Below are 13455 nucleotides of genomic sequence, written 5' to 3' on the forward strand. Positions count from 1 at the left end.
GTACTGATCGAGAGGCAGAATTTCAGTGGGCAGAGGACATTCAGGTTCATATTACAGGAACACTTGTGTTTTTTAGATCGGAATCAAAAACATATTCAACATCTGTTGCAGCAAGAGAATTAACCCATTGTATCCATCTAGGATGTAAAGCTTTTGCATTTAGAATGCTCGCTTTTGTAACCGTCTCCAAGGCTGGTACTGGAGTCACGACAATCATGAGTTTCCCCTGAGCTAGAGCTCTTTCTTTTGCTATAGCGGTTTGAACTGCTGTCAGTATCTTTTCTGTTGAAGTGAAGCGCATTTCTGCTTGTGTATACAAATGTGATTTGTATGCTATTGGTACTTTTTCACCCTCATTAAATGTTAAATAGGTGAATCCGCATTGACCCGAAATTGCGTTTATTTACGTGTGTTTGTAAATGATTCGTTGCTAACATGTTCGCTTGGAGTGAACGCAGGAGGTCTGTGTGTTCCTGTGTCCAATGTTTTGGTGAAAAATCAGGTTTGATTAATTCATAAAGACGTTTAACCCTTTCTGCGTAATTTAGAATGTAAAATTCTTCCAAAATTTAAGAAACCCAAGATGGATTGTAAATTTTTCAGCGTTTTGGGAGGTTGGAGCAGCGCACACTTTTCTAAAGAGTTAGCTGCCAGGCTTTTGCCTTCACTTGAAAGCTCATATTCTAGGAAAAGGACATTGAGATGGGCAATTCTGGATTTTTTAATGTTGAATTTATAGCCCTCAGAGGCGAAGCCCAGTATAATGGTATTCACCCTGTTCAAGTGCCTATCGAGGTCATAGTCTGTCAGATATAGGTCAGCGACATACGACAATGCCTCGTTATCATAAATTTGTAGTAACTGTTACTCTTGCTGAAAATAACCCCAGGCTGTTTTTGAACCCTTGTGGGAGTCTACAAAATTGAGGTTTAGTTCCCATTATTGAGAAAGCGGTAAGTACCTGCTTTCAGGTGCTATGTTTTGACAAAAGAAACCATTTGAAATGTCTAATGTGGTTTTATATTTTTTTATGCACAATGTTATTCATTAATGCTCTATGTGCATTTTGCACTGCAAATGTTTTGCAACAAGAATTTAAGTGTCTGTAATCCAAAACTAGACTATATGCATTGTCTGGTTTTGATTCAGGAAACAAAGGATTATTCATTGAGGAGGTGTATGTTTCAATCACCCCTTGGTATTCAAGTTGATCTAAGATCTCCCTGACCTGTTTTTTAGCTTCTTGCTTTATTGGGTACTGCCTTTGTGCAGTAGTTTGATTTTTTTAGTTGTATTTTCTGGTGAGAAATCCTCATCCCATCCTTCATGATTTTTGTATAATGCTGGGGGGCCTGGGCTACTGCCCATTTCCTGGCATAAGTATATTTTAGGTGAATCGGAATTTGGTTGGAGAAAGCGGGCATAATGAGGTCCTCGCCATGTGGGCACTCCCTGACAAATTTTGGTGGCCAGTCCTGTTCTGCTAGAAGTAAATCATAACCCCTTGAAAGTTTCTCCCAAAAGAGTGCTTTCACTTTTCTTGGTATGTCTCCCTCCATTCGGAGCGTTATTTCATATAGCTTTTGTGGAGTACTAACCCTGGTGTCCACAGTCTCTACTGTGATGTACTCATTCAAGTCCACTATCTCCAGAAGTTCCTTCAGGTTCTGGCGAGCTATGGTTACTTCTGCTGCACTATCTGGGTCCATTCTTCATGCTTGAGCTGCGTTCTCAGTATGTCTGATCTTCAGACCTGCTACCTTCTTTTTTGTGAATTGAGGTTTTGATTTTTTTTTTTTTTTTTTTTATAAACGTGTTGATCGTCTTTGGACTTCATGTGTTCCTCTATGTGATCTGACTGTCCTCTTCTTTCTGATATCTGTGACGAGATCAGAAAGGTACGAGAGGAACGTGTATCAGTATCCTGATACCCGTCAAGTTCTCAGATTATCCCTATTCCTGAGGTTATACCTCCTTTCAGAGGGCTCCTTTTGAGGAGACCTACCTCGGGATTGAGAACGTGTCTTTTTTGGATTTTGTTTATTAGTTTCGCACTTCCTTTTAGACGATGTAGGATTTTGAATATTAGAGTCCTTCTCAGGACCTTCAGACAGTTTTGGCTTCAAAGGGTTTCCACCCCAAATGTCTCTCCCTAATTCTGTAATAGATTTTTCCATTATTCTGGGTAGTTCATGTTGATGTTCTGTTACATCAAATTCCCTTAAGCGTTGGCGGATCGCCACTGATGCGGCCTCCCCTTTAATATTGGATAATATTGTTGAGACCTGGTAGAAATTGGTTTGTAATTTCATACCTAAATTCAGAGCAGGCTCTGCCCCGTATTAGTTTTGAATTTGTTTCAGGACATCTGGTATTACTGAAATTGAAGGAACACCATGTGTTTTAGTATAGATGGCAGGAAAGACTGTACCCCAAGTGATGCAGTCATCCAGTTGTGGTGTGAACCCCACTGGTAAACAGATGGTTAGAATTCTGTGTTTCTCATAAGGGATAGTATTTGGATATCCTGCTTCGATTTGAGTAATTTTTTGAGCTATCCAGAATGGAATTTGTTCACGTTTTGTGGGCATTTTACCCATGACTGCGTGTAAAGTCTGTGGAGTAATTTTTAGTGCATTTCCCTGTTGAGGGATTTCATTTGAAACAGTTATTGGTGGTTGGACTGTGAAAGTCCGCATGACATATTGGACTAATTGTCTGTAAATTTGTATTAACTCTTGTAGTTGAGTAAGTAATTCCTCTTCTGACATCTCTTCGATGTCAGGATGAGGTATGTAGCCGGCTAGAATCGGCCATGTTGCTCCTGGTCTACTTAGTGGACCGAGCCTGGTAATGTTTTTGTGACGTTTTAGGGTGCCTTTAAACCAGAGATTATGCTCCTGGTATGGGAGTGGAATTTCAATATCCCTCGAAAGGAATATATTCTTCAGGTGGTTCATCTTCTTTAAAGAAGTGAAACACTTGTTACTGGATTTGATTCTGGGAATACAATCCATGAATAGAATACCTCTGTCTGAAAGGATGTGTGCCTCTATCACGAAAACTTCTCTACCACCCTTTGGTGTTAGGCCGTGTTTCATAAGTTTTAGGTGATGGCTCTCCTTAAGTTTGGAAGGATGTTTATAACACCCTCATCGGTTTCATTTAAACCTGTGAAATTAAAAGCTCTTACGACTGGGTCAGCCGCAGCTACACCGTTCTCGGCGTTAGTATCCCCGTTCAGGGACATTGTTTTTTTGAAAATGGAGAACAAGTTTCAAGGAAACAAAGATAAGGTGCACAATATTTTGGAACACTGTATCCTTAAACGTTGAACAAACCAAACAGCTAATATATAGGATTTTTGTCCTATTCAGCTTTGGTGGATACTTAACCCTACCTACTCCAGACATCTTTTGGAGTATACGAGTAGGGGTCTCTGAGAAAAGCATGACTGAGTTACTCAGTGTTGGACTTGGCCCTTCTGGCAGGTTCACCCCCGAGACTTTTTGCTTTTTATTGGTGACTGCGTGTAATGATTTTTGGTTTAGGCGCACTTTACCGCTGTGTCCCAGGGTAAAGTGCGTGCGTGTGTTGAGGTTGGCCTGCCCTCCCATAGGAATGCATGGGGGAATGTATGTGTCCAGGTAGTTCCTGATGCGTGGGGTGTGCAGGCCCGAGTTTGGTATGTGCGGACTCGTGGGAGTGAATGCTGCGCGGCGTGCATGTACCTAGTGTGGAACTGCCACTTCTAGAAGTGGGCACTTCAGTGTGCAGTATGAAATGTGTGGCTTGTCTGGCGATTGGCTGGTGGAGGTCATGTGACGGACTAGGGAAATCCCCAGGGTCAGGAGGAGTCACCCAGTGGTGAATGGGGAGTTAGCATGCTGATGGCTGGGGAGGAGTATACCTGGGTCCTGAATAGGACAGGGCTTTCCCCACACAATGCTGGCGCCGGCCCCTGTGGTGCATCTAATGACCCTAGCCCTGCCAGTGAATAGGGAGAGGGGCGGAGCAAAACAAAGTGCTCAGGAACCTGTTGGAACTGGTTCGCCCCTTCCCTGCACCTTCAGACAAAGACTTGTACTGTATAAAAAGGGGCTGTGTCCCCTTACATTGGGTGTTCTCTTGCAGGATCATCTGAGGGGGGGCCTGCTGCTGCTGGGCGCCAGGAGAGACCGCCACTGGGGACTGCCTCCCTGCTGGAGGGCCTTGTGGGCTGGTTCTGGGCCCAGCCTTTGCCCCCCTGCTCTTGAAGGACTTTATTCCTGGACTTGCTACTTCTAAGCGCCTGGGAGCGCTTTTATGGGCTTAATAGCGCTGTGAGCGCTGTCTGACTTTATAGCGCTGTGTGCGCTTTGATTTCGCTGGCGGGTGCCCACCCCGCCGTTGTGTTCGTTACGAGGGAGCCTACCCCTCATTGCCGCTGTGAAGGAGAATCACCGCTGCGGCCCGGTTCGTAACCGGAAGTCAGGCAGGCCTGGGGGCGTGCCGCGGGACGGAAGCCTCGTTTCCAGATCAGGAAGCGGACGGGAGCCTACCCCGCGCTCCTGTACAGCGAAGATCCAGGCGGGAGCCTACCCCGCGCTGGACGGTGTGAAGGAGTGCGGATAGAGCTGGTGCGGAGGGGGCGCGAGGCACATTGTCGGTGCCTGCCCCTCCGCGTTACTAGAAGCCCCGACGTTCCCAGAGCCGGAGAGCGGAGACGACGCGCGAGTCCCCCGAGCAGCCGGTGAGTGTCTAGAGGGCTGGGGGACTCCGCGCAAGTGCTGGTGGGTGCGGGGGCAGTATCAGAGCCCCGTGAAGGCTCCAATGTTGCCTGACATAGTGGTGACACTCAGAGCGGCCCTGAAAGGCAGTGGGCCGCTCCAACGGTTCGGGGCATTATTTCCAGAACCCCGTGAAGGCTCCAACATTTGGGGGCATTGTGGCTTGAGCCCTGTGTGGCTCCAACGTCGGGGGCATTTCTGTTGCACCACGAGCGGCCCCGAAAGGCAGCGGGCCGCTCCCACGACCGGGGGCCTTGGGACAGAGCCCCGTGAGGCTCTAGGGGGCTGTGGTTGTGTTTAGAGCCCCGAGGCTCCAGTTGGCGAAGGCTCAGAGTCCAGAGGGACTCCTACAACGGGGCACTGTTCGTTTAGGGCCACGAAGGCTCTAGGGGGCATCTTGTATGAACAGAGCCCAGAGAGGGCTCCAGAGGCACGCAGAGTGCCTGAGGTCCGTTCCACAGCTGCCCAGCACTTAGTGGGCAGCTGCAACGTTTAGGTGGTGGCCTCTGTGTTTTAGCTTGCGCAGCCGTGCCCTGACTTTTCTGGACACAGAGTGTCCTAGCCTGGACAAGGCCAGTTGGCCTAGGGACTGCCACAGGTGGTGGCATATGAGTTTGTGCGCAATAGTTCCTTTCCTTGCACCTCTGAATGTGTTTTGATGCATCATGTGTTTTTCCTTCCCTACACCTCTGAATGTGATGCATCATGTGTAACGTTCTATTACCCCTACAGGTATTGTGATACTTAGGTGGTTGTTTGCTTTCTCCTAGTACAGGTGGTGCTAGTGAGGTTCTAGTTCCCTGCGTGACATTTTCCTAAGGTGGTTAGGGTTGCGTAGGTGGTTCTTTCCTGATACCAGTAGCACTGGTTGTGTGCTATACATATTATTTTTGTGCTACAGTAATCTTATATATGTTTGTGCTAAGTTCTAAAAGTGCTGGTTCCGGACAGTGGTCCATGTGGCCCTGTCCCCTGTACATATAATCCCTTGTAAATTCTGCCCGTGCCTGTTGGCACATTGTAAAGTGTGTGTTTTTATCTAATGTGTTGTGTATAATACAAAGGCTATTTTTATAGAATACCTTGTGTGGAGTTTCCTTTGTGGTGGGCCTTGGGTGTTGTTGCTGGGTGCGCGCGCAAACGCTTTACACATTGCCTCAGAGATAAGCCTGACTGCTCGTGCCAAGCTACCAAGGGGGTGAGCAGGGGTTATCTTTGGCGTGTAACTTCCTTGCCCTGACTAGAGTGGTGGTTTCTGCCTGGCTTTGGCGCAAGCCCTTGCCAACCAGAAGTCGCCAGTTCTAACACTCAGTATCTAGCATTAAATTAGTGCCTTACCAAACGTTGGCCGCCATGTAGCGTAGTTTCTATTTCCCCAAATAGGCTCTGCGCATTGGAAGAATATACCCTATAGATTTGGCATTGGACTGAGGTCAGTATGCCCCTATCGAGTATATTAAACTTAATTATTTTGTACCAGCTAAGTCAGAGGCCACTAGAAACTCATAGTAAACAAGAGATTCGTTTCTGGCAACCGAATAAACATGACAACTTTGTTTCCCTTTAGAATCGGAACACACTCAGAATCGTGGAAACAGATAGCTTCACTCAGCTAGTCGTGCATGCTTAGTTTCTTCAGAGTTACACAGAAAGAATAGACAGGCATTTCAATAAATGTATTTATTGAACAGCCTTGTTTCTCATGTAAGGGATATGAGTGGTTATAATCACAAGACAGTATGCAAGATATATTACGTACAGCGTAAGCAGTAGAAAGAAATACTGCGCTAGCATCATCTTTTAGCTAGGACACATTCATATACATAAATAACAGGCTAAAAATGCAAGTACTCATAAGATGCTTCTCTAACTAGTTCTACCCCAGTGTACCGAACCTAAGTGTAGTACAAGGTAAGAAGTAGGTGATGTATTCTATAGTTTAATATGCTATAGTTTGGTATGCCAAGAGTTCCTCTAGGTTCTAGTCAGCTCCAAACCTTTAGAATAAGAGGTGGGAATCTCTTTCCGGGTCTCGAACTTTAACACCCCGCGAAGGGAGTCAGAACACTGGAAGCTGGATTCTCTGCGAGCAGGGATGACAGCATCTCTTGTCAGTGCGTCAGGCCGGGACAAGGGCTCCTCTAAAGTAGAGGTCTCCTCCTACTTGCTTGGGCACGGGAAGGTATATTTATACCTGGTAGGTGCCTTGTAATGTTAGCATTGACGTAAAGTCGGGCAGAGGAAGACATCAGGAATAAACCCTTAAGAAATAGTGGTTCATGCATAATAAATGAGTTCTTGGAGAAATTAATAATCCTGTGCTAGGGGAACTCCCAAGAGCTTAAGGGACTGCTTTCTAAGAACTCGTTGCGACATTAGGGTGGACGGATGTAGGTGACCATGCCTGTATTTGGATAGCATGGCTAATGCCCAAATAAGGACTGGGATCTTATGCCTATATAAAAGGGCAATGCAAATTGTGCCTATATAAAGGACATGCATCATGAAAACCTATATACGGACACCTAAAGCGGAACAGTACAACTTAAGATACTTCACAGAATATACCTTTCAGGGCAGACGCTGGTGAAGCTGGGCTATAGGACTGACGCATACTGCACAAAGATGTGGGCATAAGGGCTCTTTCATACACATGCTCTGGGAGTGTCCAGTTGACCAGGAATAACAAAGTTGTGTCAATTGAACATTTGGGGTCCCGCTGACTAAAATACCAAGGAGAGAATATGGGAGACACTGGGAATGAAGATTGCCAAAATGAATATTGCAAGGTTTGGGGGGGGGGCAAAGAAAAGCAGTCACTGAGGCTATGGGATACCGATATGGATCATTGTAGGTTCACCTAAAAGACAGTATATGCATCTAGAGGCTCCCCCAACAAATGGACACAAATGTGGACTAAATGGAATTGTTATAGGGGAGAGATCTGTGAACTGCCGTTGTCTAGACGAAGGAACGATTCAGGGTAGGATGATCCCATTTTGATTGCTTGTGTACTGTTGGTAAATTGGCATTTGTTTAATGTACTGGGGTGGAGGTATACCATTGGATGAGTCAATGTCATATGCACATATGCTGTTTTCACCTGTGTTGCCTTGTCGTGAATAAAAAAGTAAAAAAAAAAAAAAAAAACCTCTTTTTGGTTTTGCACTGGCCTGATATTGAAGGCTGGCAAAGTGCCCTCTCTTCTCAGTTATCACTCTGTTGAGTCTCCTCACCAGTACTACAGGGGGTGTGCGTGTGTGTGTGGCAATTCCCCTCCTCACAGTAGTTATCTTGGCGGGGAGTTTGCACTGTGTAGTACAGAGGTGACGCTGGCTGTGGATGGTCATCAGTGATTCAGGCCATGCGACGTCTAGTGGTGGAGTGCATGAGTGCAAGGCATGGCCGACGTGGCCTTTTGCAGGAGCTCTGCTGTGCTACGTCCGTCTGGACAACTATGGCAGAGGTCAGGAGGCACCGCCCTGCACAAAGCCAATGGAATGTGCTACCCAGGTGCACATTGGCTGGCCACAGCTTTTCAGCAGAGGGACAGCACCGTGTGCCTCCACAAGGACTAATGGGAAGCACAGGAAGATTCCTCTGGTCACAAAAATGTGATGTTCAGTGGCAAGGTAATACCCATTGAGACGTGTTCACTGGTGGCGACCAGATCACCAGAATCTGGCGTCATGGGTCCTATCCTATTTTATTGAAAAATAGGACACCACCATGGACTAAACCAACATATTCTTCAAACTCAAAAGGCCATATACAATACAATCCTCATGCTTTGCACACAACACTGCAAGCGAGAAGTCCAAGCATATGATGTGCTGCACATAACTGCACCTACAGAGCCCTGCCACATTCATGCACGGCAATGCCTTCCTTACATTAATTTCTCTTATAGCTTTATGAAGTGCTTGATTTGAATGTTTACTGGACCATGCTGGAGTCTATGGCACCTGTGCAGAGTACGGACCGGAGCTTGCATTTCAGGAGTTGGTGCCGTTCTTGCTGATCCACCCCATGACAGTCAATACAGTTCATGCACAGATCCAGTCAATCCATCAAAGAGCTGCGCATGAACATCCGCTCATCAATTTATGGTAAACCACATGTGTGGTCACAAAGCATCTCCTGTAGGTCACCGGCTTTTGATGATTCCCACTCCACTCACTTATCGAGGTTGTCAGCAGATTCAAGGATTAAAGGAGTTGCAACTCACAATGGTCAGGATACATACTTTGTGGCAGGAACAAGTTTTCCATGTAGAAGTTGCGAAAGCTGGAGAAAAACATGTAATGAGCAGATATTCAGTTCCCAGGGCCCGTCCTCATCTCACCCAACAGTCAAGCAGACATGTTGGAAGACATCTTCGGAGAACTGGAGACTGCTCTCTGCATCAACCATTCTGAATATATTCCACTTTTCAAGGTATTTAGGTGGAAAAGTGGCACATGCCCATTAACCATCACACGGCAGTCATTTCCCAGATCCCAGGATGAGTGAGACATGGGTACGACATGCCCAGAGATCAATATACTACATAAGGTAGCTAGCTGTGAGGAATAAGCAGCATGACTGTGTCAGTACCAGGGAGACCCATTACATCAGTTAATATCGCTCATTTTACAGGTCTTGTAGCCAAAGCCTCCACAACGAAGAAACACTTAATACAGCATTCTAGACTTAGTAAGAATTTCGAAACATTTTTTACTCCTTTTTGTTCAAGGAAAGTCCAGCCAAAAACAAAAAAACAACAGTTTGCAAACATTTGGGGGGAAATTATATGCTAAGGTTATCTTCCAATATTACGTATATCAGTTGAGAGGATTGGTCTTGAATAATACCAGATAGCAATGTTCAGAAAATTTATTAGTTCTGACTTCTTATTTTACCAAAACTGAAGTGACATTCACACACTGTTTAAGGCAATTAGGCTGCTCTTCCCATAAGGAACCACTAGTTTTAATTAAAGCTGCCTAAACACCGGGCCTACTGCAACCTCTACAGTGAGCAACAAGAGCCTGCTTGCCTACTGAAGTCAAAGTAATTCTAAGAAGAATTAACTTTCTAAAGGAAAATGCTGCACTTACTAAATAAGACATTGTATAGGGAAGGGGTAATTACTAAATCTTAAGATGAAAATCGGTGGAGTACCAAACCATTGCTTACCCTGAATCCTTTTCTCATAGAGCATCTCAACTGCTTGATCTGGCAGGTTTGAAGTCAATGGCTGTAGATTGAGAAGTGCAGGAGAAGCAGCATCTTGGAGGCTAGAGGTTTGTTCAAGACTGTGGATGTAGGGAGACTGACCCGGATGCTGCATAAATTCATTTTCCTAGGAGAAGCACACAAGAACAAATCATAAAGTAAGACATTTTTGAAAGGCACTCTCAATATATTGGGACACTCATCTACAGACCACTGCCCTCTAAGGTTTTATAAATAATCTGCATTAAACATTGTATCCAGTACCTCCACTTCCCATCAGATTACCTCCCCACATCCCCACCTCTGTTCCTGTTCTGTATATGGTGGGAGTATTTGGCATACAATCATCTGTATTATCCTTTCACTGATAAGCTAAGCGGCCATTCAACAGCCCCTACGCCTTCCCCTCACCCAGTTTACCAGCAGCTAACATTACTCTAAGGGTTGTCCGTGCTTTGCAGTTCTCAGAGGAATTCACTCTACAACAGCTCCTCGCCCACCTTTCACGTTTTGGATCTATGCAGAATTTAGATGTGGCTTGAGGCCTACTACACAGACGCCAGCCACACCATGCTCTCTCATTTAAATTTCCCATCAATTGCAGTGCTGCCCGTGATTCTGAAGGACTAGCCTGGCGCAGCCAAGACTCTCGGCTGACAATATAAGCTGTAAGCAGACAGCACTGCTGTAGTTTTAAACCCCACAGGGATCTATGAATTAACTAGAACTCCAAAAGTGGAGTTTGCGGTCAATAAGTGAAAACAAGCATTGGCAAAGCCAATAGGTCTCGCCTATGCAAGAGCTACTGGTTTTGCCGATATGTTTTAGCAACGTTGAACACCAGAGTGGCTGCTTTTCAGCATGGCTAAACAACGACTGACAGAGGAGAGTGGCAGTGGAGGAGAGGACCGGCGTAGTGTAAAGGGGCCTAGCGCGGCGTAAAGGCACATGGCACAAAGTGGAGGGGTGTGGAGCAGAGACGCGAAGAGTGCACGAGTGGGTCAGGGCGGCGTGGGCAGGGCAGCATGGGGCAGGGCATCCTGGTGGTGGAGGGCAACCTGGTAGCGCGGGGAGCACAGGCGGCACAGGGCGCACAGGCGGCACAGACTGCACTAGCGGTGCAGAGCGCAGTAGCGGCATAGTGGCGCAGTGGTGGCAGAGTGATGCAGTGGTGGCAGAGTGATGCAGTGGCGGCAGAGTGATGCAGTGGCGGCAGAGTGATGCAGAGACTCAGGGTGCAGTATTTGCATAGAGTGATCAAGAGATGCAGGTTGCAGTGGTGAAGCAGAGTGATGCAGAGGCTCTAGGTGCAGTTGGAGTGGCGTAGAGTGGTGCAAAGGCGCAGAGTGCAGTTGTGCATGGAGTTGTGCAGTGGTGGCGTAGAGTGGTGCAGAGGCAGGGGGTGCAGACTGCAGTAGTGGTGGAGTGGTGCAGTGATGGTGTAGAGTGGTGAGGAGGCATAGAGTGCAGTGGTGGTGTAGCGTGGTGCACAGTGCAGATGTGGCAGAGTGGTGCAGAGTGGAGTAGTGGCATAGAGTGGTGCAGAGTGGAGTAGTGGCATAGAGTGGTGCAGAGTGGAGTAGAATCGTGCCTAGGTACGTGGCGCACAGTGCACTCGAGCAGAGTGGCGTACAATGCAGTGAAGCAGAGTAGATTGGCATAGAGCGCTGCAGCGTAGAGTATTCTTTTGAGTAAAGTGGTGTAGTGAGCACTGGCGTACAGTGAAGTGGAAGAGTGAGTGGAGTAGAATAGAGTGGTGTAGTGTTGCGTGGCATAGAGTGGAACGGTGGCTTAGACTGCAGTAGCAAGGAGTAGATGGTTTCAGGGAAGAGTGATGTGGTTTAGAGTGCAGTGATATAGAGTAGATTCGAGTGGATTTGCGTAGAGTCGAGTGATGCAGAATAGAGTGGCAGAGTACAGTGATTCAGAGTACAATAAGGTGGCATAGAGAGCAGTGACAGTACAATGGTGTATAGTGCAGTGGAAGAGAGTATAGTGGGACAGAGTGCACTATAGATTGGCACAGAGTGAACTGGTATTGAGTAAGTGGTGTAGGGTGCACTGGCATGGAGTGCAGTGGCAAACAGGAGTGTGGATTGGTACTGGGAGTAGTAGTGCGGAGTGCAGTAGCACAGAGTGTAGTGGCGTAGATTGTTTCGGAGTAGAGTGCAGTGTAGAATAGTGGCGTAGAGACGGCACTGCCATACTGTGCATTGGCATGGAGTAGAGTGCTGCAGAGTAGGTTGGTGTAGAGTGCAGTGGTGCATAGTAGAGTAGTGTGGATAGACTGCATTAGCATGGAGTGGTGTAGAGTAGAGGGGAGTGGAGTAGTGTAGATAATAGTGCAGTGATGCAGTGTGGAGTGGTGCACAGTAGAGTGCAGTGGCATGGAGTGTGGTAACACTGAGTATACATGTTATGTAGCGTACTGCCTCTACAGACAACACATCTTCTATTGAAATGACCAATACATTGTCACTCACATACAGTTTTACTGCTAAAAGTATACAGCACAAACATTGAGTGGAAATATCATCACCCGATGTATTTATGTTAGTCAGCACAGTTCATTTAGACATTTACATTTTGTTGTGTGCTAGAAAAAAATACAAGATCGTACAGCCTTCCTCAAGCAGACACCAGTAGCCAACATGATGGTCACAAATCCTCTCACTTTGAAGTCCGAGAGAGAAAAATGAACACCAAGCTCCATGGAAGACACAGTCTGACAGTTGACCTCGGTCTTTGAAAGCACAGCAAATGTGACAAGATAAGAACAAGAATTAAAGGCCAGTTTAGAAAAATTTAGTTTGTAGAAGGATACATTAAACAAGGTTTGGGCAACAGGAGGGATGAACTCGAACTGGACAGCCCTACAGCAAATAAAGGCAGCAAATAGAAAGCCAGAAAATGTGAGTTGTCAACCACAAAGCCAATGGTAAGCAACAGGCGGAATACATTTCTAGGTAAACTTTCTGAATGGTCCCAGGAGGCCTTTAGCAAAGCAGACAGCTGCCCTGTTTGGTAGGCTGCGACCAAAACATGGCTTTCGATTGGAGCAGGGTCAAGACTAATTTGCATATAGCTGGGTCCAAACTGAGGTGACAAGATATGCAAAATAATGATGGATTGGGATGTAGCCCGAGTAATTACCAGTGGCTAAGAATAAATCAAGCATTTCATCCATCACTTTTTTGCATACTTCACTATGAGTTACGGCAGGATGCCCTTTCATAGGGAGTACATTCACACACAAGGAAGTTCCCTTCAGTGCCAAGTGTACTATGGTAAAGTGTACTGTTTTCAGACCAGAAAAATACTTTTGACTTTAGCCAATGTTTGGCGCTTGTTTCCCCCAGATTTAATGAGCATCTTGCCAAACAATAAGGTTTAGCAAATGTATGACATGGTTTGCCAATGGTTATTTTCAGAGTGCTATTAGCAAGTTCCAAAGCAGAAGGATCCTGTA

General features: G+C 46.1%; 1 protein-coding gene across 1 annotated transcript in view; it reads right to left on the bottom strand.

The window, feature by feature from the left end:
* The window catches only part of LOC146785150 (uncharacterized), a 161657-nt gene that overhangs the window by 96564 nt on the left and 51638 nt on the right, over positions 1–13455 (bottom strand). The window contains exon 3 of the mRNA XM_085633906.1: positions 9948–10113. Coding sequence (XP_085490032.1) covers positions 9948–10113 — 166 coding nt within the window. The remainder of the gene's footprint in view (positions 1–9947; positions 10114–13455) is intronic.

Source organism: Triturus cristatus, chromosome 11 (genome assembly GCF_964204655.1).
Source record: "Triturus cristatus chromosome 11, aTriCri1.1, whole genome shotgun sequence".
NCBI classification, from domain to species: Eukaryota; Metazoa; Chordata; class Amphibia; order Caudata; family Salamandridae; genus Triturus; species Triturus cristatus.